Source organism: Eptesicus fuscus, chromosome 9 (genome assembly GCF_027574615.1).
Source record: "Eptesicus fuscus isolate TK198812 chromosome 9, DD_ASM_mEF_20220401, whole genome shotgun sequence".
Lineage (NCBI taxonomy): Eukaryota > Metazoa > Chordata > Mammalia > Chiroptera > Vespertilionidae > Eptesicus > Eptesicus fuscus.
In genome coordinates this window covers 19,260,875-19,288,563 of record NC_072481.1, presented here as the reverse complement: position 1 = coordinate 19,288,563, position 27,689 = coordinate 19,260,875, and the positions used below count along the sequence as shown (strand labels likewise).

The 27,689-nt window shown below is 41.7% G+C and overlaps 1 protein-coding gene across 2 annotated transcripts; it reads left to right on the top strand.

Annotated features, from left to right (window-relative positions):
• The first annotated feature begins 19 nt into the window (after nucleotides 1-19).
• On the top strand, nucleotides 20-26,850 carry SNRNP40 (small nuclear ribonucleoprotein U5 subunit 40). 2 transcript variants are annotated; one of them, XM_054721230.1, is made up of 10 exons: nucleotides 20-234; nucleotides 2,418-2,547; nucleotides 4,548-4,641; nucleotides 5,834-5,999; nucleotides 11,648-11,770; nucleotides 16,084-16,204; nucleotides 20,095-20,177; nucleotides 21,624-21,685; nucleotides 25,691-25,794; nucleotides 26,368-26,850. In XM_054721230.1, the coding sequence occupies exons 1-10, from the start codon at nucleotides 91-93 to the stop codon at nucleotides 26,415-26,417; spliced, it is 1,077 nt and encodes a 358-aa protein (XP_054577205.1). In that variant the 5' UTR covers nucleotides 20-90; the 3' UTR covers nucleotides 26,418-26,850. The 2 variants fall into 2 exon arrangements, with proteins under 2 accessions (XP_054577205.1, XP_054577206.1); XM_054721231.1 differs by lacking the exon at nucleotides 25,691-25,794.
• The last annotated feature ends 839 nt before the right edge of the window (nucleotides 26,851-27,689 follow it).

The following is a 27,689-nucleotide window of genomic DNA, read 5'->3' as shown; positions in this document are numbered from 1 at the left end:
GTTCCAGGAAAGGACTAAGTCGGAACCAGTCGCGCGGGGGCTGATGGTGTCGAGCAGTCCGTGGTGGTGTTGAGGAGAGCGGCTACCGCCATGATTGAACAACAGAAGCGCAAGGGTCCAGAGTTGCCGCTGGTCCCAGTCAAGAGGCAGCGGCATGAGTTGCTGTTGGGAGCGGCGGGGTCGGGCCCCGGAGCGGGACAGCAGCAGGCGGCGCCGGGAGCTTTGCTGCAAGCGGTGAGTGAAGGAGCAGGCGGCCTTCGGCCCTCAGCTCATCGTCCTCTGAGAGCCACACCGGGTGGTCCCGCATCGGTCCTTCCCGCCTACTGTGGGGCGGTACGAAAATCTCTACCTGGAGTTAAGGCAGAAAAACACTGTAAAAGCGGCCGACACCCTCCGGATACTCCATACGTTTCCCTGTTTGACACCCGTTTTCAGCGTCTCGATCTCCCTGTGAGATGGGTTAGAATTAAAGTTAAAGGTCCTTATTTTGACCTCAAAATCAAGATCAAAGTTTTCGTATCCTAAATCTTCCAGGGATTCAGCATAGAGTAAACATTCAGAAAAGTTGCAAGAGAGGGAGGATGGAGAATGAATGAATGAATGAATGAATGAGGGAAGGAATGAAATTAATGATCTGGCTCACTTTGGGCAAGTTGTTTTTCCCTGTATTTACACTATTAACAACAACCCAAGAATAGTTAATATTCATTGAGCCCTTTGTATTAAGTTGTTTTATTTTAAATGAAGACTCCATTAATCTTGGTAACAGCCTAAGAGTTAGGAACTGTTATTCCATTCTGTAGATGGGAAGACAAACTCTTACCTAGTAGTGATGGAAACACCTTAAACCCAGACCCAATTTTTTTTTTTTTTTTTTTACATTTCTTGTAAGATAGAGGTAGTGATCATACCTCCTTCTATTAGCCTCATAAAGAAGCATGTGTCCTCAAATCCGGCTGGCACCATTTCAAAATAGATCTACAAACGGCTACCACTTGTGCCACCTCCATCACTAGTTCCTGATCTAAGCTATTACCATCTCACCTGGCATTATTGCAGCCGAGTCCTAACTGGTATTCCTGTTTCTGCTCCTGGGTCATCCGTCTATTCTCAAACCAGCAGACAGAGGAAACCTTCTGAATGTCAGATTCTGTTACCCTTTGCTGAAAACTTTTGGTGGCTTTCCACTTCACTCACTGTAAAACCAAAATCCTTACAACCTTTTGCCCTTTTTGCCTCTTTACCTCTCTGATCTACCAATTTTCCATGGCTCACACTTGCTCCAGTCACACTGGTTTCCGTGCTCCTGCCTAAAAGTGTTTGCATTTGCTGCTTCCTCTACTGGCGTACTCTGCCAAATGTGCATCTGGTTTATATACTCAGATCCTCCAAATCTTTCCTCAAATATCACTTTTTTAGTGAGGGCTTTCCTGGTCCCCTTTAAATTGCAATGCCCAGTACTTACTAACCCACATTGCTGTGTTTTTCCTTAAAGCACCTACAACCATCTATATATTTTACTTGTGTTCTCTCTATTCCTCCTTCTCTTCCTGCTTCTCGCTCGAAAGTAAACTCCATTTATTTTCCCAGTGCCTACAACAGTGCCTGGCACATAGTACTTCTTAAAATAAATGAATAAGCTGGAAACTACTGAAGAGATTTGGGGATTATTAATAATGTACTTGTTCATCTACCTAACAGATATGAATATCAGCCCAGGTTCCAGCATATTGTGCAAGCCTAGACTTAATGTCAAGATCATAATCAAAAAGCCTTTCCCCAATAATCTGTACCCTGAACTGTTGCTCAGTTCAGTCATTCACTCATTCATTAAATGAGCTAGAGATTGGGAAGAGTGTTGAATGACACAGGCAGGATCCGTGCATTCACAGAGCTTCTTTTCTAGTGAGGAAAAAGGCAAAATATGTAAACCAATACACAAGGAGGGAATTTCAGATAATAATAAGTGCAGTGAGGGGATACAGTAGAGTTAGTGAAACACAGAGGGGTGTTGGGTGCTGCTTGAGTTCGATTGATCAAGGAAAGACTTTCTAAACAGGAAACATTTGAAAAGAGCCAAACAGGAAAATCTAGGGGAAGGGGATTCCTGTCAGGGGCAATAAGTGTAAAGATCCCGAGGTAGAAATGAGTTTAACGTGTTTGAGCAATTAGAAGTTGGCTATGAGACAGGAGCAGGATGAGGGGTAGGAAAGTTGGTAAAGCAGGCAGACACTGGTAATTTCTGCAGGAAAGTATCAAATTGGAGGCATAAGTTGTGAGAAGAGTTGCAGTTCTCTAGATCAGGAGAAATCCACCCAGTCATTGTTTCCCTTGTCTTTTCCCTACATCCACTCCCTAGTTTTAAGCTTCCTTTGCAAGAATGCAATGACTATCCTGTATTTCTCTTCTTTGTTTAGGGGCCTCCAAGATGTTCCTCCCTTCAAGCCCCAATCATGCTTCTCTCAGGACATGAAGGGGAAGTGTACTGCTGCAAGTTTCACCCCAATGGATCCACCTTGGCATCTGCAGGATTCGACCGACTGATATGTAAGCATAGTGTTTGAATATGGAATAATTACTATCTGCCAAATAGTGATTATTTTTTAAAACCTTTGGTGCCACAGAAGGTATCAGTCTGATTTGGTCACATAACAAACTACATGGTCGTGAAAATGCTGAGTGATCTTGATTGATTATAACTTGATTGATTATAACTCAGAGTCCATTTGGTAAATACGGAAGGAATTATGTTACTGGTTGGAAAGTGAGTTGCTCTAGTTTGAGAATATCTTCCTCATGGAGGCAAATCTTAAGCTGATTTAGCAAGATAAGAATTCTAGGCTTAATGACTACTCCTATCTACACTAATAAAAGAGAAACATGCAAATTGACCCTCATGCCCTCGCACAAAGTGGCCGCCCCCATGTGGTCTAAGATGGCTGGCAGGGGAAGGTAGTTGTGGGCGATCAGGCCAGCAGGGGAGGTGAGTTGGGGGTGACCAGGCCAGCAGGGAGGGAGGGCAGCTGGGGGGGACCAGGCCTACGGGGGAGGGCAGTTGGGGGCGACCAGGCCTGCAGGGGAGGGCAGTTAGTTAGGAGCGACCAGGCCTGCAGGGGAGGGCAGTTAGGGGCGACCAGGCCTGCAGGGGAGGGCAGTTAGGCGTCAATCAGGCTGGCAGGGGAGTGGTTAGGGGGTGATCTGGCTGGCAGTCAGGCAAGTGATTGGGAGCCAGCAGTCCCGGATTGTGAGAGGGTTGTCCAACTGCCAGTTTAGGCCTGATCCCAACCGGCAGTTGGACATCCCCCAAGGGGTCCCAGATTGGAGAGGGTGCAGGCTGGGCTGAGGTTTCTCTCTCTCTCTCTCTCTCTCTCTCTCTCTCTCTCTCTCTCTCTCTCTCGGCTGAGGTTTCTCTCTCTTTCTCTCTCTCTCTCTCTGGGCTGAGGTTTCTCTCTCTCTCTCTCTCTCTCTCTCTCTCTCTGCTGAGGTTTCTCTCTCTCTCTCTCTTTCTCTCTCTCTCTCTCTCTCACACACACACACACACACACACACACACACACACACAGTGCACGAATTTCGTGCACCGGGCCTCTAGTAGGAGTAATAAAGAGAAAGAGACCATTTCTTTTCCCCAAAGGCGAGAGACCCTCCTCTTGGTTCACTCTCAGAGTCTTAGCATATGGGAAGGAAGGGGGACTCTTAAAGTGGCAACTCACTTGGATAATCTATCTGTACATCATTAGGATCTGCTACCAGATTCTCAACTCCTAGTCAGGAAAACCCATTTTTTGAGAAATAGGTAGAGAAAATCACTTTGGGGGAGTCATGAGAAAAAGTGAAAAAGAAGGTAACAGAAGCCTCTGACTATCTCTTCTGCCATTTGCTGCATTGTGAGATGAAATTAACTCTTTGCTTATAACGCCATACCTCAGGATGGATAATTGTCTGTTTTGATTTAGGTGTTCTAGTTTTAGGATCCTTAAACTTTCGGCTTAGGCATCTTTGTAAACATCCATAACTACCTATATGTACCTTATTATGTATAGAGGTGTTCCTTAATAATTCTCATTAAATTTTACTCCTCGCGAGAGCAAGCTCACTGAGGATAGCAACTGTGTCTATCATTTACCTCTTTTTATCCCAGTACCTGACATGTTATAGGTACTTACTACATGTGGATGAAGTAAATGTCAGATAAAATCATTGCCATGCGACCTTCAAGTCATTTGCGGCTTCCTCGGTTTTCCATAAGTGCTGCCATTTTACAGTCTATTTATATTAATAGGAGATGAGCAATAGTGAGTGTCAGCTCTTTTAATGTTATAGGAAATTTAAGATTTAAAAAATTGTACCCATTAATTTTTTTACCTTATAAAATGTGAAAATATTGCATTATTTTTGTTACAGTGTCAGGAAAATTGGCCCAGCTGGTAGAACCAATAGTGTTCTAAGCACTATTGTTCTGAGAAATTCATAGGTACCCTTTCCATGGTCAGTAATAAATTTCCTTTTGCCTAGCAATGCTCACAGAACTCCTGTCTCCCTAACAGTGTTGTGGAATGTCTATGGTGACTGTGATAACTATGCAACATTGAAGGGACACAGTGGAGCAGTGATGGAACTGCATTACAACACAGATGGCAGGTGAGTATTCTGCATAGTGGAATGACGGCTGCTACTTACACTAATTCTTCTTGGCATCCTTTCACTTTGATCCTTGAGTTTTCTCTCTCAGGAGACCATGCTATCAAAAACTGCTGCATTTGGGCAATTGCTTTATTCTATCACTGTCACGCCAAGTAGGGTGTTTATTGTTCCTTGTAGGCATTTAAAAATACATCATCTCTATCATCTAATATATCAACATCTCAGACAAATTTGTTTTCTCTCTTAAGACATAAAACAAAATAATTTTTATATGTATAAATTAGCTATTTTTCTTATGAAAGTAATAAAATACTATTTTGAGAAACTAGGAAAAAAAGCAGAACACGGAAAAAATAGCCCATATTCCTGCCAGTCCAAAGAGAATAACTTAATATTATGATATATTTTTCTCAAGCCTTTTTCCTACTCAGAACTGTTTGGTTTTTACTTCTATGTTAGAGCTACGTTTACGATCTTGTCTGCTGCTTTTTTCCCTTAACATTATTCACCTAAGATACTATTTATCATAAACATTTTAATGATTGCATAATTTTAGAATCATTTAAAGTAATATGGAAATGTGTTTATATTAATCCTATTGGATATTTCAGTAAATATTCATTGTTTTAAACCTCTGATCTGTAAAACCTAGGGTTCCTTGAATCAACTGGTACATAGCCTTGTATACATTTTCTTATTAATATTTGAGTAAAGAAAGCCTTATAAAATAATTATAAACTTAAAAATTGTCCTCAGAGACAAAATAAAAACATTGATTTTTAGAGAAAAGTTAGGAGTTGCTGAGCCATTGGGTTAAGAATTGCTAGTCTCTCTTCTGCAGCAAGGAGTGATTAAATATTTACAAGTGGGAGGATGTCTTATGTATAAAGTCTTACCTATCACAAAGAAGGAAAGGATTGAGAAAACTGCTGTATTAAATGTTTACTTTATCATGGGGAATGATAGAAGGAAATTTTTTTACTAGGGTAGACCTTGTAATGGGTCTAAAGCACCAATAGGATTTTGGTAGATAGGGCAAGGCAGGCATTCCAGCATCATGTGCCAGACTGTCAGAGGACATGTCAATGATCTTAAAGGGTTGGGCACATTTTGGTAAGTGGGGAAGATAGCTTGCTGGTGTTTGTATTCACTTATTTTTTTTGTTGTTGTTTTTCCTCTTACCTTCTAGTATGCTCTTCTCAGCATCCACAGATAAAACTGTGGCAGTGTGGGATAGTGAAACAGGTGAGAGAGTTAAAAGGCTGAAGGGACATACTTCCTTTGTGAATTCCTGTTATCCGGCCAGGAGGGGCCCCCAGCTTGTCTGCACTGGCAGTGATGATGGTACAGTTAAGGTGGGTGATGTGGTCTCTCTGAGTGTTACAATTTCTGAGGTGACATAATGTGAACCTTACCATGCCTTCCCCGCTGTGTTGTACCCTCCTCGCCACAACTTTGTTTTAGCAGTCATTTCCCAAAACAGACGCTTTAACTATCTAACAGAACCAAATCAAACCACTGTGACTTAGATTAAAATGGACCGCCTGAATTGGATTCTTGGCTCAGCTGTTTACTTAATTGTGTGGTCTTAGGCAGTTTTGCTTATCCTCCGTTTCTCAATCTTTACAATGGTGATAGTAGTATACATGTCTTACAAGGCTATTGTGAAATTAGTCAGTATATAGAAAGGTCAGTACATGGTTTAGTAACACAGGATGGGATCTTAAAGGCCATTTAGTCCAATGATTTCCAACCTTTGTGCCTATCAGAATCACCCAAAGAATCTGTTAAAAACAAAAAACAACCAGATTCTGGTTCAGTAGGTCTGAAGTGAGATTTTTTAAAACATTAAGACTATTTTTTAATACTTTAAACAATAAAAAAAAAAAAGACTATTTTTAAAGCAGTTGTAGGTTCACAGCAAAATTGAGGGCAAGATATAGAGATTTCCTATATATCCACTGTCCCACATATGCACAGCCTCCCCCACCAGAGTGGCACATTTGTTACAATTGATGAACCTACATTGACACGTCATAATTACCCAAAGTCCATAGTTTACATTAGGGTTCACTTTTAGTGTTGTACATTCATTGGGTTTGGACAAATGTATAATGACATGTATTCATCACTATGGTATTATACAGAGTATTTTCACTGCCCTAAAAATCCTCTTTGCTCTGCCTATTCATCCCTTCCAAGCCCAGGCAACCATTGATCATTTTACTATTCCCATAATTTTGCCTTTCCCAGAATATCATATAGTTAGAATTATACAATATATAGCTTTTTTCAGATTAACTTCTTTCTCTTAGTAATATACATTTTAAGATTCCTCTATGTCTTTTTATGGCTTGATAACTCATTTCTTTTTAGTGCTGAATAATATTCCATTATTTATGTATTTACCTACTGAAGGACATCTTGGTGGCTTCTAAGAGTTGGCAATTATGAATAAAACTGCTGTAAACATTCATGTGCAGGTTGTATGAACCTACATTTTTAGCTCCTGTGGATAACTGTCAAGGAGTGCAATTCCTGGAACATATCATAAGAGTATGTTTAGCTCTGGTTGGGGTGGCTCAGTTGGAGCATCGTCCCATACACCCAAAGGTCGCAGGTTCAATTCCTAGCCAGGTCACATACCCAGGTTGTGGGTTCAATCCCCAGTGTGGAAGGCAAACCGATCAATGTTCTCACTCTCATATTGATGTCTCTCTTCCTCTCCCTTCCTCTCTCTCTAAAATCAATAAAGGTGTGTCCTCAGGTAAGGGCTTAAAAAAAAAGAGTATGTTTAGTGGGCCAGAGTGGTCCAGAGTAGCATGTCAGAGCCCAAGTGAGGTGTGGAGGGCATCCACACAGGACAGGGTAGGCAGCCTGGAGAATTGAAGGGTGAGGAAGGAGGCACTGCCCAGCATGGAGAGGCACTGCCCTCGTGGGGTAAAAGGATCATCTACATGTTGGTGGCGGAGACAATATAGTGTCAGTGAGGGTGCCCACACAGGGCAGGTGTCTGAGCAGGATGAAGATGGCATCCCTAGGGAAGGGCAGCCTAGAGAGGGGTATTAAAGCCCAAGCAGAATGAAGAGGGTGTTCATTCACACAGGGATGACCCAAAAGGGGTCCACATAGAGTTAGCCGAGAATGGGAATCACAGTTGAGGAAAAAGGGTATCTATTCAAGGGAAGGGTGGAAGAGGATGTGGGAGGTTGGTTATACAGGAAATTTGATCAAATAAGTATAATGGAAGACAGACTACTCACCGTCAGAGAGAGGAGTTACCAATACTGAAGTAGAGAAAACTAAAATGCATTGTGTGTGTTTGGTATCAAATTGGAAGTATCAGTGTGAATTCATGACATTCAATATACAAACATATAGAAAAAAATGAATGTAGATGTGTGTGTGTGTATACCTATGTATACATATATTTTCTAACTGACCACTGAGATGGTTTAGGAATAATAACACCCCAACAGCAATGAGCACATCTACTGCTCAGGTCTTGGCCTTTAAGGTACCATTTTCCACTAAAAGGAACCAGGCCTCCTTTTAGGACTGGGCAGGGAACATACTAGATGATCCTTGAACATCTTATGCAAGAAAGCTTGTCAAAGAACATCTTAATCAAATTATCAAATTGAACTTTATTAGTAACTAGAGGCCTGGTGCATGAAATTATCCATCTTTTTAAAAAAATTTTATGAATAATGCTGCTACAAACATTCATGGGCAAGTGTTTGAACACCTATTTTCATTTCCCTTGGCCATATATCTAGGAGTCCGATTGCTGGGACATAATGGTAATTCTATGTTTAACTTTTTGAGGGACATCCAAAGTTTTCCATAGCAGCCACATGATTTTACATTCTCATCAGCAATGTATGAGATTTTTTCAATGTAAGAACCCACAATTTTTTACATCCTCACCAACACTTGTTATTTTCTATGTGGGTTTGTTACTGTTATTAATATTGTTACATCTTAATGAGTGTGAACTGGTACCCAGTTATTGTTTTTTTATTTATGATGTTGAGATCTTTTCATGTGGTTATTTGCCCTTGTTATATTTTCTCTGAAGAGAAATTTTTAAAAATATTTTTATATATTTTAGAGAGGAAGGTAGAGGGAGAGTTAGAAATATCACTGATGAGAGAGAATCATTGATTGGCTGCCTCCTGCACTCCCTCTGAGGATCGAGCCTGCAACCTGGGCATATGCCCTGACTGGGAGTTGAATCGTGACCTCCTGGTTCATAGGTTGGTGTTCAACCACTGAGCCACACCAGCTGGACCTGAAGAGAAATATTTATTCAAGTCCTTCCCCATTTATTAATTGGGCTTGTTATATTTTTATTGTTTAGTTATAATAGTTCTTTGTCTCTAGATACTAGACCTTTCTCAGATATGTGATTTGCAAGTATTTTCTCCCATTGGCCGTTATTTCGTTTTCATGACACTCTCCTTTGATGTACAACAGTTTTCTGTTTTTATGAAGTCTAATTTATCTATTTCTTCTTTTGTCACTTGTGCTTTTGGTGTCCTATCTAATAATTCATTGCCATATCCATGGTCATGAAGATTTACCCTTTTCTTCTCTTTTAAGAATTTTATAGTTGTAGCTTTTACATTTAGGTCTTTGATTCATGTCAAGTTAAATTTTACATGTGGTGTGAGGTAAGGGTCTAGCTTCAACTGGTTATCCAGTTGTCCCAGCACCACTTGTGAAAAAACTATTAATTTCTTTCATCTGTGTGGGCTATACTTTTTACTGCTTCTTTGCCTCATAATTTCTTTGTTGAAAACTAGACATTTGAATATTATAATACTAGAGGCCCACCGCACGAAATCCCATGAGACCGGGCATGCTGCGGGACCCAGCATCAAGTCCCCACACACCCGCGTGTGCCTTGCGCACACGCAGCCCCATCCACCTTGAAGACAGTTGTGGACGGGGATAAGAATAGTTTCCTGCCCTAACCTTTCCTTCTCAGGAGCACTTAAATGCACCTTCGTTGGAAGATGAGAACTGAACAGAGCAACACTTACTTGTTCCCATGAAGACATCATATGACGTTCAGCAGGTGCCTTTTGGCATTTGGTCGTGACACCGTGACGGCTATTGGTGTCAAGACCACGGGGTTTTTATAATAGAGATGGCAACTCTGGAAATTAGATTCTCCTCAGAGTTTGTTGTTGTTGCTGCTTGTTGTAGCTATTATTTATTTAGTGAATTTTCTGGTGTAATTTTATAAAGTTGTGTGTAGCCACTGAGGTCTCTATTTCATTAGCTTAGTGGTTTGCTAATGGTTAGGCAAAGATTTCCTTAATTGAGGGGAGACGGGGGGCTCTCCTAGTCTTTGCAGATTGACTCTGTGTATGTGTTGGGGCCTGCCTTCACCTCTCAGCCAGGCAGTTCCAACTCTGCATTAGCCTTCATTTCCTGCTTGTACAGAGCCTGCAGGTGGGGCCTTCTCGGTTATTTTCTGAGCATGTGCGCAGCCATGGGCATGCAAATGACCTTTAGAGTCCCAGGAATGCGTTAGTGCTTTTCAAAGCCTCTCCTGTGTTCCAGGTTGTCTCATTCTCCCACTTTCAGTCCCCAGTGTTTGGCTGTCTTTTGTTTGCCCCAACTGTTAGTCCTTGCTTCAGCAAGCAGAGCCTAGTGCATTATTTGCCTGTAAATGTTTTGGATAAATACCTCTGCCTTGGGAGAGTTCCAAGTTAGGCAAAATAAAGGAAAACCCTTTGAGCTCATGCTTCAGGGTGCCACCAGACAGGTAAAAACAACCACGTTTTTTAAGAATAAGGTCCATTTTCTTCCTTCCTGTCCTGGGAACCTGTACTGGGAATATGGGCTGTTGTCTTCAAAGGTATTGTTGAGTTGGGGGATGGAACCAGGGTAAGTTAAAACACCACAAAACTCTTCCTAAGACCCAGGGTTTATTTTTCCTTCATTAAATGTTTGCCTGGTTGCTAAAAATTTTTTATTAGTTTCTAGAATTCTGATAAAGTTGATTCTGCTAGTATTTTTTTTTAATATAGTTTATTGATTTTTTACAGAGAGGAAGAGAGAGGGATAGAGAGTTAGATAGTTAGAAACATCGATGAGAGAGAAACATCGATCAGCTGCCTCTTGCACACCCCCTGCTGGGGACGTGCCAGCAACCAAGGTACATGCCCTTGACCGGAATCGAACCTGGGACCCTTGAGTCCGCAGGCCGACGCTCTACCCACTGAGCCAAACCGGTTTCGGCGTTTCTGCTAGTATTTTTGCTAGATAATTCTCTGCTTTTGTGAAGGGACAGTCTTTTAAAATTCCCTACTCTGCAGTTTTTACTGTCTATGTACATATTTTTTTTTTAAATATATTTTATTGATTTTTTTACAGAGAAGAAGGGAGAGAGATAGAGAGTTAGAAACATCGATGAGAGAGAAACATCGATCATCTGCCTCCTGCACACCCCCTACTGGGGCTGTGCCCGCTGCACACCTCCTACTGGGAATGTGCCCACAACCAAAGGTACATGCTCTTGGCCGGAATCGAACCTAGGACCCTTCAGTCCACAGGCTGACGCTCTATCCACTGAGCCAAACCGGTCAGGGCAATGTACATATTTTTTAATGTGAGTTGTAGCCTACTAATAAGGTAGGACCTCCCATTTGAACACACTGGTCTAATTAGTATCCTTGCTGTGCTAAGGACATATGAACTAAGCAGGTAGAGGTTTTCTACTCTAAGGGCATATTGATTAACTATGTTTATTTAAATTTTAACAAAGGACTCTGAAAATATAACCAAAGTGATTTGTTTCACCAACCTTCAGATATGCTGGCAAAATTGTGGTCACTTCTCACCATGTTCCTAGGATACCCAAAGAAGTTTCTGAACCGGCCCCTATTAGAGATGGATTCACCTCTACAAAGTCCTTGGGCTAAAGGGTGTATTATGCAGTTACTTCTTGAAGTGCTGTTACTGTAGACTCTTCTGTTTTCTGCTTCAGCTTTGGGACATCCGGAAGAAAGCAGCCATCCAGACATTTCAGAATACCTACCAGGTGTTAGCTGTGACCTTCAATGACACAAGCGATCAGATTATTTCTGGTGGAATAGACAATGATATCAAGGTATGTTTGGTGTTTGTGTTACATTTCCCTTTCACTGTCTTTACAGAGGAGAATCTTTTCAAACTTTTTTTTTAATAAATCTTTATTGTTCAGATTACAATTGTTTCTCCGTTTTTCACCCCATATCTCCCCACCACCCGGTTTCCACTCCCCCTCTGCCCTTACCTCCCCCCCCCCCCCCCCCACTGTCCTTATCCATAGGTGTATGATTTTTGTCCAGTCTCTTCCCGTACTCCCCACACAGACACCCCTTTCCCCCTGAGAATTATCAGTCCACTCCCATTCTATGCCTCTGATTCTATTATGTTCACCAGTTTATTCTGTTCCTCAGATTTTTAATTCTCTTGACTTTTAGATTGACTTGTTGATAGATATGTATTTGTTGTTCATAATTTTTATCTTTCTTCTTCTTTTTCCTCTTTTTAAAGAATACCTTTCAGCATTTCATATAATACTGGTTTGGTGGTGATGAACTCCTTTAGCTTTTTCTTATCCGTGAAGCTCTTTATCTGCCCTTCAATTCTGAATGATAACTTTGCTGGGTAGAGTAGTCTTGGTTGTAGGTTCCTGCTATTCATCACTTTGAATATTTCTTGCCACTCCCGTCTGGCCTGCATAGTTTCTGTTGAGAAATTAGCTGATAATCGTATGGGTGCTCCCGTGTAGGTAACTAACTGTTTTTGTCTTGCTGCTTGTAAGATCCTCTCTTTGTCTTTTGCCCTTGGCATTTTAATTATGATGTGTCTTGGTGTGGTCTCTTTGGATTCCTTTTGTTTGGGGTTCTGTGTGCTTCCTGGACTTGTAAGTCTATTTCTTTCATCAGGAGGGGGAAGTTTTCATTCATTATTTCTTCAAATAGGTTTTCAGCATCTTGCTCTCTCTCTTCTTCTGGTACCCCCATAATTCTGATGTTGGTATGCTTGAAGTTGTCCCAGAGGCTTCTTACACTATCTTCAACTTTCTGAATTCTCTTCTCTTCTTGCTTCTCTGGAGGAGTGTCCTTGGCCTCTTTGTATTCCAAATCTTTGAGTTGATTCTTGCAATCCTCTAGTCTGCTGTTGGGTCTCTGTATAATATTTTTTATTTCAGTCAGTGTATGTTTAATTTCTAGTTGGTCCTTTTTCATATCCTCAAGGGTCTCATTAAATTTATTGGCCTTTTCCATGAAATTCTTGAAAAACCTTATAACCGTGGTTTTGAACTCTATGTCCAGTCGCTTGTTCTCCTCCATTTCTTTGGTTTGTGATCTGTTTCCTTGCCTCCTCATTTTTGCTGCTTCCCTGAGTTGGTAGGGTAGCTTTGTGTACTAGGTGTCCTATTGGTTCAACAGGTCAGCCTCCCAGTTACCTGAGGTGGACACTCTTGGTGTACCCTTGTGTACTGTGTGTCCCCCAGCAGGAGCTACAGCAAGGACTAGTTTTCTCCTCCTTTGCTTGGGCGGTTTTGGAACAGTCTGACTGGAGCTGCAGTTTATTTGGTTAAGCTGCCACAGAACAGGCCATTTATATGCAAAAGCCGCTGTGTGGTGCCTGGGCGGGTTTGTAGAATGTGCGGGGCTTGTAGAATGTGCGGGGCGGGGTCTCAGGGCAGCACTAGGCTGGGGCGTGGCCAACGGCGATGGCTGCCGTCAGCCGTCTCTGCCTTTCCACGTTTCCAAGTCCCTGCGCCCCGCGCTCCAGCGCAGTAAACAATGATTGCTGGGCGCACCTCTGCAAAAAAGTCACTCTCACTCTCCGACCCTATGGCCGAGAGTCCAGCTTCTCCCCGTGGTATCTGGGTCCCCCGCGTGTCCCCAAAAACTGGATTTCAGAGTGATCGGGAGCTTGTCTCCCTTTGGGTTGAAGAAAAGCCGCACGCCCAGTCGCCTGCCTCCAGCCCGATTCGCACCTCCGTACCTCACTCAGCTTTTCAGCGTTTGTGCTCCTTTCTCCTCTTAGTTGTAAATCTACCACTCAGCCAGCTTTCCCGTGGTTCTGGGTGGTAGACGTTTTGTCTTTTAGTTGTATTTTTGAAATTGTTGTGTGAGGCAGCAGATTAGTTGTTTAACTTTGCTGCCATCTTGGTTCCTCTCCCTTTTCAAACTTCTGAGATTGTGGTAGCTTACACTTAATAACAATGAGAAGGAACATAGTAATTTAGATCTTTTCTTCTGTCCTATCTTTATTCATTTCCTAAGTCAAGGGTTGCTCGTATAAATGCATCTAACACTTATGTAGTGCTTACTTTGTGTCAGGCATTGTTCTTAGAGCTTTATCTTATTAATTCATTTGTCTCTGTTTTCACACATTAGTTGTGCCTAGGAATACTCCTCTCCTTTGTTGAAGTAAAAAAGTACCTCATCTTTCATACCTTGCCCAAGTGCTTCATTGAGGGCAGAGATTGTGACTTTTTTTTTTTAATCAAGTACCTTCCACTAATGAGATACAAAATAATTTGCTTAAGCCTGGTCGGTGTGGCTCAGTGATTGAGTGTCAACCCATGAACCAGGAGGTCACAGTTTGGTTCCTGATAAGGGCACATGCCCAGGTTGTGGGCTCGATCCCCAATAGTGGGGAGTGTGCAGAAGGCAGCTGATTCTCTCTCATCATTGATGTTTCTACCTCTCTCTCTCCCTCTCCCTTCTCTCTCTAAAATCAATAAAAATATAATTTTTTTTCTTAAATTAGTGCCCTACTCGCTCTTTCTGTGGCAAATCCCAGTACATTTTGGCCTATATAAATACCATGTGCAGGCCCTAAGGGGGAAAGTCTGGAAATAGCACTCAAGTGCTGTGAGGGATGGTGAATTGCATTCTCTCTTGCTTGTTAATAACGCTAAAGATTTCAGCAGTGCCTTCTCTGAAGAAGAGGAACATTAGCTTGAATTAAAAGGTGCCAGCCATTTCAAGTTTTCTTGATTATTGAGCCAACACACATCTTGACAAAAAAATGATTGTATAGTGTGTTGGATTCCACACATGAATGAACTATTGGTGGGGAAGTGGAATTGTCTGCCTTGTGTATTGCTTTGACAAACAACACCAAACTCATTTCTAGATGAGGCACGTGCCTTAGCTGCTAAAAGGGACAGCAGAATTTTTTTTTTAACTTAGAAAAACTACATGGCAATATTAAATCAAATTTGGAGGAAATTTTGTACAATACCAACAACATTAACAAAATTGCTATTCCTTTTGTGTATGACATTCTAGACCATTTCTATTTTATATGTTTTCACATCATTACAGTCTATGTAAATATAAATATTGTTTTGTATTCTTTATATTTGCTTAATTGCTCACATTTTTACATTTGGTCTTCAGAGTGATTTTTAGGAGTAGCTTGATATACCTACCAGTTAATGAGGGCCTTCTGTATGCTAGGCATATATATGCTAAGCATTTTTTTGTTTTATATTGTTTTGTTTTTCTTAATCCTCACCTGGAGATATTTTTCCATTGATTTTTAGAGACAGTGGAAGGGAAGGGAAAGACAGAGAAAAACATCGATGTGAGAGAGACACATCCATTGGTTGCCTTCAGCACGCACCAAGGCCAGGGCTAGGGATCGAACCTGCATCCGGGGTACATGCCCTTGACCGGAATGTGTTGACGAGCCATAACTTAATATACCATATATTTTTTTCTGTTTGACATTAACAGCTGAAATGTTTCTCGTACATTTCCTACATAGACATATTTATTCTTTTAATAAATATGCTTTTTTATAATGTATATGTGTGTGCATATATGTAATACATGACATTAAATGAAAAATTTTAAGTGTATCTTTGCATATTACCTTATATGTTTTATATGCAATCATGTCTTTTTTATATAACATGTTTACTTGTTTTTATATAGTTATAGTTTATTTTTAGTTGCTAAGAATCATAGTTCAAGCATTTTTAAAAATATGTTTTATTGATTTCAGAGAAGAAAGGAGAGGGAGGGAGAGAAACATTGATGAAGAGAGAATCATTGATCGGCTGCCTCCTGCATGCCCTACACTGGGGATTGAGCCTGTAATCCAGGCATGTGCCTTGACTGGAATTGAACTGTGACCTCCTGGTTCATAGGTTGTTAGTTTACCTTAATATTTTGACATTTATTTGTTGGTATCTATCTAGTCAAATATAGTAACTTGGCTCCCTTTTTAGAAAGAGGAGTTTTTTCTCTTTGATAGAAATCCTATATTTTGTGATAAAGTAATTCTTGCTCTAGAGCCAATTTAGGAAGGAATACTAGTTTCTCTAGGCAGTTGACTCTTTAGTAATTCTACGTATTTCTTTGCTGTTGACAATTTGATTTCTGAGAGCACCTTCTTGTTTTGTAGGTCTGGGACCTGCGTCAAAACAAGCTGACCTACACCATGAGAGGCCATGCAGATTCAGTGACTGGCCTGAGTTTAAGTTCTGAAGGCTCTTACCTTCTGTCCAATGCAATGGACAATACAGGTAACTTTGGAAAGGAAAGCACTCCAAATGCCCAAAGAAAGTGGGCATTGGGTGTTAGAAATGTGTGCTAGACCCAGCTGGCGTGATTCAGTGGTTGAACACTGACTATGAACCAGGTTCAGTTCCTGGTCAGAGCACATGCCGGGGTTGTGGCTCCATCCCCAGTGTGGGGCATGCAAGAGGCAGCAAATCCATGATTCTCTCTCATCATTAATGTTTTTATCTCTCCCTCTTCCTCTCTGAAATCAATAAAGACTTTTTTTTTTTAAAGTGTGCTAGGATAAATAAGGGTCCAAGGATAGAGTCAGGATGGCTCACAGACTTTCACCAGAGCAATTAGGAGAACACATAATAGAAAAAGGATTCTAGTCCCAGGTCTGCCACCTATTCCCTGAGCAACTTTGCACATAACACTTCTCTTGGCATCAGTTTCTACACTGATAAAGAAGAGGACTGGACTTTACTTCTAAGGCCCATTTAAGCTCTGCTATGCTGTGAACTCAAGGCTATATGGGTTCAAGCAAGATACAAGAAACTCTTGATTTGTTTTTATAAAAAGATTAGAGTCTGGAGATTCATCCAAGGCAGTTCTCAGGCATTTTCAGAGAGCTCCAACTTGGATGATTGAAAGACCTATTGAATCTCAGTTGTGCTCTTTCTGCCATTAGGTCTTCCTTCCCCACTCCAACGCATTGTTGTGACAAGAGACCCTCATTAAAACATCTCAACATCCTGAATTTACACACACTCTTATCTTTGCTTGTTTTTGAGTTGTTGAGTAGGAGAATGGATGTAGCAGAAAAGGAGGATGGCTTGTTGGATTATATGCTTAATATTTTTGGAAATACCCCTTAGGTACACAAGTTCATAGGCTTGTTGGGAGGTGGTGTTTTCACTGACATTTTGTAATGAAAACAGTGCCTAGCATTCAATGCGTGCTCAATAAATATTTGTTGAATGCATGAACATTCTTTACCTTCTGACTGTATTGTCAGCTCTGTAGCAAATTTTTTGCATAGCTTTGCCTTTTTATGCCTCTCTGACTTGAAGGATTATTTTTTTCACACTGCTCACTGTGGGTATTTATACATACATTCTGATTTCAATGGATTTACCATTGACTGAATCTAACATTGTTTACAGTAAGGAAAGATGAGATGCCCTAAATGGTTATTAAATTAAGAAGAAGAGGAATTTCTTGTTATGACTATATAATAAAATTACAAATTCTTTATTTTTGTTTATTGCCTCCAATCTTTTAGAACCCTTTCACATATATCATCATATTTGATCTTTATTTTTTTTTAATGAATCTTTATTGTTCAGATTACAATTGTTTCTCCTTTTTCCCCACATATCTCCCCACCACCCAGTTCCTACCCCCCCCTCTTCCCTTACCTCCCCCCCCTGCTGTCCTTATCCATAGGTGTATGATTTTTGTCCAGTCTCTTCCCATACTCCCCACACAGACACCCCTTTCCCCCTGAGAATTATCAATCCACTCCCATTCTATGCCTGATTCTATTAAGTTCACCAGTTTATTCTGTTCCTCAGATTTTTAATTCACTTGACTTTTAGATTCACTTGTTGATAGATATGTATTTGTTGTTCATAATTTTTATCTTTCTTCTTCTTTTTCCTCTTTTTAAAGAATACCTTTCAGCATTTCATATAATGCTGGTTTGGTGGTGATGAACTCCTTTAGCTTTTTCTTATCTGTGAAGCTCTTTATCTGCCCTTCAATTCTGAATGATAACTTTGCTGGGTAGAGTAGTCTTGGTTGTAGGTTCCTGCTATTCATCACTTTGAATATTTCTTGCCACTCCCGTCTGGCCTGCATGGTTTCTGTTGAGAAATTAGCTGATAATCGTATGGGAGCTCCCTTGTAGGTAACTAACTGTTTTTGTCTTGCTGCTTGTAAGATTCTCTCTTTGTCTTTTGCTCTTGGCATTTTAATTATGATGTGTCTTGGTGTGGTCCTCTTTGGATTCCTTTTGTTTGGGGTTCTGTGTGCTTCCTGGACTTGTAAGTCTATTTCTTTCATCAGGTGGGGGAAGTTTTTGTTCATTATTTCTTCAAATAGGTTTTCAGCATCTTGCTCTCTCTCTTCTTCTGGTACCCCCATAATTCTGATGTTGGTACGCTTGAAGTTGTCCCAGAGGCTTCTTACACTATCTTCAACTTTCTGAATTCTCTTCTCTTCATGCTTCTCTGGAGGAGTGTCCTTGGCCTCTTTGTATTCCAAATCTTTGAGTTGATTCTTGCAATCCTCTAGTCTGCTGTTGGGTCTCTGTATAATATTTTTTATCTCAGTCAGTGTATGTTTAATTTCTAGTTGGTCCTCATGGAATTTATCAGCCTTTTCCATGAAATTCTTGAAAAACCTTATAACCGTGGTTTTGAACTCTATGTCCAGTCGCTTGTTCTCCTCCATTTCTTTGGTTTGTGATCTGTTTCCTTGCCTTCTCATATTCTCTGCTTCCCTAAGTTGGTAGGGTAGTTTTGTGTACTAGGTGTCCTATTGGTTCAACGGGTCAGCCTCCCAGTTACTTGAGGTGGACACTCTTGGTGTACCCTTGTGTACTGTGTGTCCCCCAGCAGGAGCTACAGCAAGGGCTAGTTTTCTCCTCCTTTGCTTGGGCGGTTTTGGAGCAGTCTGACTGGAGCTGCAGTTGGTTAAGCTGCTCCAGAACAGGCCATTTATATGCAAAAGCCGCTGTGTGGAGCCGGGGCGGGTTTGTAGAATGTGCGGGGCGGGCCTCAGGGCTGGGTGGGGTCTCAGGGCGTCACTAGGCTGGGGCGTGGCCAACGGCGATGGCTGCCGTCAGCCGTCTCTGCCTTTCCACGTTTCCAAGTCCCTGCGCCCCGCGCTCCAGCGCAGTAAACAATGATTGCTGGGCGCACCACTGCAAAAAAGTCACTCTCACTTTCCGACCCGATGGCCGAGAGTCCAGCTTCTCCCCGTAGGTGCCTGGGTCCCCCAAGTGTCCCCAGAAACTGGATTTCAGAGTGATCGGGAGCTTGTCTCCCTTCGGGTTGAAGAAAAGCCGCGCACCCAGCCGCCCGCCGCCGGCCCGATTCGCGTGCCTCCGTACCTCAGCTTTTCAGCGATTGTGCTTCTTTCTCTTCTTAGTTGTAAATCTTCCACTCAGCCAGCTTTCCCGTGGTTCTGGGTGGTAGACGTTTTTGTGTTTTAGTTGTATTTTTGAAATTGTTGTGTGAGGCAGCAGATTAGTTGTTTAACTATGCCGCCATCTTGGTTCCTCTTCATATTTGATCTTTAAAATACCCTTGCTAATGCCTTTTTACAGAGGAGACCAAAACACAACCTCACTATTTATCTGATACCACCCATACATATAGTATAGCTAAAATTAGAATCAGAGTTCGCTTTCTGAGTCTTGGTGCAGTGCTCTTTTGATATATATTTGGCCTTGTTCAAGTTTAGACTGCCAGGTGCCTCTCTGAGCAAATTTATGAAAGGTTAGTCCTGAGTTTGATTTTTATAGATTGAATGTCACAATAGTCAATGGTGGTTAGATTGTCATATCAAAGCTTTGCTAACTGTGACTCTTTGGGTTGGCAGAGGAATCATTTGCAAAATGTTCTGTTGAAATCAGTGTCACACCCAAGTATCCTCTGTTGCAAATCTCCAGCAGTGTGTTTGACATTTCTCCTTCCTGCCCCCTCAGCTTTCCTCTGTGCCCATAGACCCAGTTAATGGGACGTGCATGCATTTTATTCCTCTCAGCAAAAGGAAAGAGCCTTACCAGGTAGCATTGTACCATATTGACCTCCTCCCCCCAGGAAATAGCATCTGTCGATTTCAGCTGGGTTCTCAGGGGGCCTCTGGCTGATAACTGTTTTGCTTGGTTTATTTGAATTTGCAGTGCGGGTCTGGGATGTCCGGCCATTTGCTCCCAAAGAGAGATGTGTAAAGATATTTCAAGGAAATGTCCACAACTTTGAAAAGGTGAGTTCTGCATAGCAAAGGAGTTCTGTCCTTTTGATTCAAAGAAACATTGAAGATTGTGCTAAGGTGCAGTATCTACATATATCAAATCATTATGTTGTACACCTAATACAATGTTATGTCAGTTTTATCTCAATTTAAATTTTAAAAGAGAGAGATGATGCTGAGGCTAGACATCAATAGCTCTACTAATGGGCTGCATTCCAGTAACACTGTTCTCCATCGAAACTGTCCTTGCTAGAAATAAAATTAGTAGAAGGGTGGGGTAGAAGGCAATCACATAGATAAATGGTGATGGCGCCAACCCTCCAATTTAGGATTTCCAACTTCAATAAGACTCTCACATCCTTTTAATTCCTTGGTAACTTTAACCCTCTTAGGTTTGTGTTCCAAATGGGATCCAGGCTCCCATGGCTGTTACCCAAACAACCTCCGTCACCTCCCAGTGACCAGCTGTTTAGAGTCCTGAGCATACATCTCTCTCTGCAGTAAGCGCTGTGGCCCAAGTTCTGAGAGACAGAAATGTTTTCTAAACTCACAACGCCCAGGTCAGCTCTTAAAAGCAGCTTTTCCCCAAGATAATTTGATAATAGAGACTAATGGTTTTCTTTGGAGATCCCATTAAGATTGTTTAACTTTGTAAATGAAATTTTATTTTTTTGTTGGATTTGGTTTTCTTTTCCTTCAAGATAAAGTTTTTAATAAGGATCAAGGTAAATGGAGCAAAGGGATCCTCCATTTGTAGGTAGAACAAAATTTTTGTTGCCAGGTCCATTCTGATTTACTATAAATTAAGCATTTTCTAAAGTTGGTTTTTTGCCCTGACCGGTTTGGCTCAGTGGATAGAGCATCGGCCTGCGGACTGAAGGGTCCCGGGTTCGATTCCGGTCAAGGGCATGTACCTGGGCTGCGGGCACATCCCCAGTAGGGGTTATGCAGGAGGCAGCTGATCGATGTTCCTCTCTCATCGATGTTTCTGATTCTCTATCCCTCTCCCTTCCTCTCTGTAAAATATCAATAAAAAAAATAAATAAATAAAAATAAATTAAAAAATAAAATAAAGTTGGTTTTTATATGGTATGAAATGATAAAGTATACTATCTTGGGCCACAGAATCTATATATATAAACAGGGAATGTGCTAATTAGATAGGCGTCATGACCGCTTTGGAGGAGGCTGCATCACAACCGCTCGGGAGGGGACTGCATGCTGGCCCCAGCCCCAGTGGCCGCGGGTCAGGCACGGGTCCCAGCCCCCAGCGGGGCGCCTCCTCGCACAATTTCAATCACGCGTTGGGCCTCTAGTATAAAATAATTGCTGATCACCTTTCTGGGGAGAATAATTAAAACTCAAGAAATTTTAAAGTCTCTTGGTTATTCTGTAGTCTAACAGAGGGGTTTGGTACATTACTATATTCATTGAATTCCTGCTTATTCATTATTTCAGAATCTTCTGAGATGTTCTTGGTCACCTGATGGAAGCAAGATAGCAGCTGGCTCAGCCGACAGGTAAGGATTACCGGGGGTGTGGCAAAGAATGATAGAGCTGCCTGGCCAATGTGGCTCAGTGGTTGAGCGTCAATCCGTGCACCAAGAGGTGGCTGATTCCTGGTCAGGGCACGTGCCCAGGTTGTAGGATCAATCCCCAGTGTGGGGTGTACAGGAGGCAGCCAATCCATGTTGATGTTTCTCTCTCTTTCTTTCCCTCTTCCTTCCTCTCTCTCTAAAATCATTAAAAACATATAAAAGGCCGAAACCGGTTTGGCTCAGTGGATAGAGCGTCGGCCTGCGGACTCAAGGGTCCCAGGTTCGATTCCGGTCGGGGGCATGTGCCTTGGTTGCGGGCACATCCCCAGTGGGGGGTGTGCAGGGGGCAGCTGGTCGATGTTTCTCTCTCATCGATGTTTCTAACTCTCTATTCCCTCTCTCTTCCTCTCTGTAAAAAATCGGTGAAATGTATTTAAAAAAATAAAATAAAAAAAAGAAATAAAACAACATTATTTAAAAAAAAAAAAACATATAAAAGAATGATGCTGGTATCTTCTGATGTTTAATACATTAAGTGTGGATACTGAGCTAGAGTAGATATAGGAGTATAGCTGTACTCTGAGATGAAGCCTTGTGCACTACGTAGAGTTTAAAGATCATGTCGGACAAGCACGTCATTTCTACCCTCTTTGGATACATTTTAGACCTGGAGGATAAACAATTTCTTTGATTCTGTTGCATTTCCTATCCTATATAATAAAAAGGTAATATGCAAATTGACCCTAATGGTGGAACTACTGTTCGCTATATGTGCACTGACCACCAGGGGGCAGATACTCAATGCAGGAGCTGCCCCCTGGTGGTCAGTGCACTTCCACAGGGGTAGCTCTGCTCAGCCACAAGCCAGGCTGACTGGCAATGGTTCATCAGACTCTTCTGCCATGCTTCAGTTTATTTAAATACATACTGTGTATTCTCTTCACCCACCATCACCACAGTACTTCACTCACATGGAGCTTTCCCTGTTCTACATCCCTTGTGCCTCCAGTTTGCTCTCTCATATCACCTCTTCTCCATTATTCAAACTCCTATATCTAGTAATCACCTCTGTCTGTTATGCCTATAAACTTTTCATGGTCCTCTCTCTCCCTTACCTCTTGGGCATAACGAATTCCTCTTTGTTTTGTGCTGTTGTCACACTTTGTACACCTAACCTTTATTAGCATTTATTACATCTTATAGTAAGTAGGGCACCCCCAGAACATTATTTGCTCCTAGAGGTCAGAGAATGAATCTTAGTCATCTCTGAACCCAGGGCAGTGTTTGACCTATTCTAAGCACTTGGTAATATTATATGAATGAATTCCTAGCCTAAGGTTGGCAGTCAAATTTTACCCTGCATATGGTGACCTATACTTGGAAGGGAGTCAGAGGTTGAATAGGGATGTCCAGGGGCCCAGGCTGTTGGGCCACAGATGTAGAATGGTAAAGATTGAGGAAGCCCTCTGGTGACAAACTCTGGGTTTAGCTCCCATCTTTCTCTCCTTTAGAGATTTCCCTGCCACCCTGCTGAAACAGGCACCATCCTATAAACATGAAGCCTTTCCTGGGCTAGATTGGGCTTTCAGCATGTTCCACATGTTCCAGGGTCTTCTGTTTGTGGCCCGAGCACAGCCATAGAGAAACCTTATTTTGGTCTGTCCCACGCCTTTATATTTGTGAACATACCTGAAGATTCCAGAGTTTGCTTCTTTTTTTTTCTGGCCAGTTTAATGCCAAGAAAAATGAACAAAAAAGTATTTGGCTATTTCTGGGGAGGAAGGGGCTCCTGGTGGTTTAGAGAACCGCCTTGAAAGAATCTAGGAGATTTTCAGTTGTCGGGTTACTAAAGAAGATCTTAAACAGGTCTACAACATAAGGTATCTTGCATTCTGACAGTAAGAACCATCCTAAGTATTTTTACATTATTTTCAGCAGAGAATTTTGTGTCTTTCCTCTGTACTTAACACTTTTAAATGACATTTGCCTAAGCTTTTCTTCCGAGCAGTTTGTTTCTGACATTCATTGGCCCTGACTTTCAATGTCCTCTCTCCCCACTGTTCCTTTAAACCTTCCATGTGGAAGCATGGCTCTGGTCGGGGAAAGTCTGCTTGTCTACCTGCTGGGGTTGGCCAGGTTTCACAGGCCTCCGCCAATTAGCCCCAAGTCAGCAAGCAGCTCTGTTACATAAAGAGCCCGGTTCCTGCCGAACATTGCATGCCAAAGTAACGATAGGACATGGAACCCCTCTAAATTTAGCATCTAATTGGAAGCCATGGGGAGTGAGGCCTTGAAGTAGACCTTTGGAGATCTGGGGTTCTGCTGGCCTTTAAGTACCTGGGAAATGTAACTTTCCTCAGAAAACTGCTTTTCAGCTTGGCCTGGATTTGGCAAATTTCCCCTCTCCTCTCTACTTGCAAATCACCTCCCTCCTCATGTTCAGACTTGAATCCCTTCAAAAGTCCCATCACAGACTATGGGAAGACTAGCCAGTCTTTCCACTATGAGCGATTTATTTAACCTCTTGATTGCATATTATTGTATTTTGATAATTGATAACAATAGTGGTTGTCGTAGCAATAGCTATCATTAACTTTATGTGCCAGGCATTTCGCATACATTATCTTACTCTCTCAACCAAGCTGTGAGACCAATATTATCTCCATACAACTAAGGGAAGAGAAGCTCAGAGAAGTTAAATAAATAATTGTCCAAAGTTACTTAGCTATTAAATAGTTGCACTGAGACTTGAACCCAGGTCTTTCTGACTCCAGAGCACATACACTTTTTCACCATGGCACATCGTCCTCAGCTGGATTCATGAGCACAGTGACTTGTGCTTGGCAGGAAAAGAGACAGTAGGGAGAGCATGAGCATCAGAGCCAAGGAGTCTGTAGGCAGATAGGGCTCCTGCTTCTTTTCCATCTTGCTTGGAACTTTGGTTCAGTTCCCGTGGAGCCTAGCTCTTGAGAACTAAACAGTCTAATTCCAAAGCTCTCCTTGTTTGTTTGCATATTAGACTAAAAGTGTTTAGTACTGTCACATCAGAACTAGGCATTTTATAATCCAGTACTGGTGAGTGTTCCCTTTTAAGTGCTGACCGAACAAAACAAATGTGTAACTTTGTATAACCTGTTTGAAAACCACGAGCCCTTTGAGCTTCTTTTTGCATGGTAATATGAAGATAATATCTCTTTATTTTACCTTCAGTTTAAAATGACCCAAGCAAGGTTGAGGGTCAAAGGAACTTCTTTACTGGGGGATGTGGGAGACAAAGTGTTTGAGGGGGTTAAGCAAAAGAAGAGTACTGGAATATATTAAGAGTTCTGATTTTAGTTCTGACACTGATGAACAGTGTCAACTTGAAAGAGTCACTGTACCGTAGTTTTCTTACCTGTTAAATAAGGTCATACTAGCTGATTTCCGTTGGCCCCTTCCCATGCTAGTATTCTTTCTGCTCATGAATTCAGTGCAAGATTTGGGTCAAGTGTATATTTGGGTTATGTTTATGTAGCACAAATTTCCTGTTCCTTCTCTGGCTATGTGACTTGAATACTAGAAGTTCAGGTGCCTCTACAACTTAGGCTCTCAACCTACCATGCATTGGGTTACCTTTAAGACATTTCTGGATGCATGTGATGTTAATGACAGCCTAATTATATGGGTGCTTTTTGAGGAAGATTTCTTTATGGGGTCTGTAGGAAAACCTGTCTTTCTCCTCCATGTTTTTTCCAATTTCCTAAGCTCATGTTTAAAAATACCAGTAATGCCTGTATTTTTGGCTCTTCCTGTTTCTCCAGTCAGTTGCTCAAGGACAGGTCCATGCCTAATTCACAATCTGTATTCCTAGTTTCTAAAAGTCAGAGTACAATTCAATAAACATGGGGTTAATAAATAAATAGTTGCTTCCATTTTCCTTAAAAGCCATGCTTCTACCTACCCTCAGCCCTGAACGGCCTTAGCTTTGTTCTCTGTGATGCCTTGCAGGTTTGTGTATGTGTGGGATACCACGAGCAGGAGGATTTTGTATAAGCTGCCGGGCCATGCTGGCTCCATCAATGAAGTGGCTTTCCACCCCGACGAGCCCATCAGTAAGTCTGTCCTGACTCTGGGGAAAAGGAAACTATGGGAATCTCCCAAAAGGAGCCCTGAGATTACAGAGGCAAAGTTGGATGTCTGTTTTCTGTGAATGTCCATGCAAACATGGGTATCAGGGGTGAGGGTAAGAGCAGTGTTTCATTTTATAACTTAACTCACGTTTTATTGGCCGGCCAATCATTTTGTAAATAATGGGCCTTGAATTTAAGGAGAAAATGTAACTTTCTCTAGAGCTAAGCTCATTTACACAATGGAAGCACCAACATTGATTTTTCTTTTCTAGAATAACTGAAGTCTTTTTCTTAGGGTTTTACTGAAAAAAGACATTGAGATTTAGAGCCTGGTAATGTATTTCCCATAGCACAGTCCACCCTCGTGATTTCTAGAGGATGTGGATGGAAAAGCCAGGCTGCAGTTTCCTGTGAATGGTGTTTAGGAGGAGGGGGGTTTAAGCTAAATCCAGTTGCTCTTTTATACCAAAATTGGCTCTTGAAATAAGAGCCCTTGAGCACCAAGTCTCCTTGAGCCTTCATTATTTCCAGTTATTCTCTATTCTCTCACCTCAGTTCTCTCAGCATCCAGTGACAAGAGACTGTATATGGGGGAGATCCAGTGAAGATCAGGAATGGAAGACTCCAAGGCTGCTTGACCTCAGACTGCATCAGTGGCATCAAGAGGTGCCCAAGCCAGCATCCTCCCTTCAGATGAAGATCAAGAAACCAGTAGGAGGTGGCTGTATTCCAGCAACCACATGCATCTCATTTCTCCAGGATGGATGATTAAAGCAAGCTTACAGAGGCCTCTAAAAACCACCTGCCAGATTTCAGGGACTGTTTGGTTTTTTCTTCTTTACTTTTTTTTTTCTTCTTCTTCAAAGGGACAGACATTGGGTTGGTTTGTAGCTTCCTGTTTTCTCATCCAGATTGAAGACAGGGAATGTGACTGAAATTTGTTTATTGTGGATTTATTTTAATAATTGGCTTGTAGATTTTATTTCTGTTTCTCTGAGTCATTTTGTATTAAAGCCAAATAGATGCCTTTTTACAAGAGCCATGTAGATTGGATTTATTGCTATCTTTTCTTTGATACTTGACCACTGTAAATCTGAGCAGGACATGATGTGGACAGGTGACACATTCCCGTTAAACTTCCAAGAAGCTGTTTACTGGGATGTTTTGGGCTTTTCCCTCTTTTATGTGTTTTTTGGTTTACTGTACTCATTCCCATGTAAATGACAGAATATCAGTAACAAATACTGCTCTCCTATTAGGAACATGGCATCAAACTCAACTCAAAGGAATATGAGAAAGTTTTAGTGTAACTGGGTCATGACATTGAGACTTGTTTATTATTCTACCTATTGTCTCTTCTTCCTAAATTGACAGTGGTATTAAGAACTGCTAGGTTTGGCTCTGTGGATAGAACGTCGGCCTGCGGACTCAAGGGTCCCAGGTTCGATTCCGGTCAAGGGCATGTACCTTGGTTGCGGGCACATACCCGGTGGGGAGTGCAGGAGGCAGCTGATCGATGTTTCTCTCTCATCGATGTTTCTAACTCTCTCTCTGCCTTCCTCTCTGTAAAAAAATCAACAAAATATATTTAAAAAGAAAGAAAAAAGAACTGCTAGGTCCGGCCCTAACTGGTTTGGCTCAGTGACTAGAGCATCGGCCTGTAGACGAAAGGGTCCCAGGTTTTATTTCGGTCAAGGACATGTACCTTGGTTGCAGGCTCCTCCCGGGCCTGGTCGGGGCTTGTGCAGGAGGCAACAAGTCAATGTGTTTCTCTCTGTCTTTCCCTCTCTTCTACTGTCCCTAAAAATCAGTGGAAAAATATCCTCGAGTGAGGATTAACAACAACAATAACAAAAAAATGCTAGATTCAGTTGGCG

Excerpts from the sequence above, each read along its gene's own strand:
- SNRNP40 (XM_054721230.1), top strand. The coding sequence starts at position 91 with ATGATTGAACAACAGAAGCGCAAGGGTCCAGAGTTGCCGCTGGTCCCA. Across the intron at positions 21,686-25,690 it reads GCAGCTGGCTCAGCCGACAG|GTTTGTGTATGTGTGGGATA; the intron begins GTAAGGATTACC and ends GATGCCTTGCAG. Across the intron at positions 25,795-26,367 it reads CCACCCCGACGAGCCCATCA|TTCTCTCAGCATCCAGTGAC; the intron begins GTAAGTCTGTCC and ends CTCTCACCTCAG.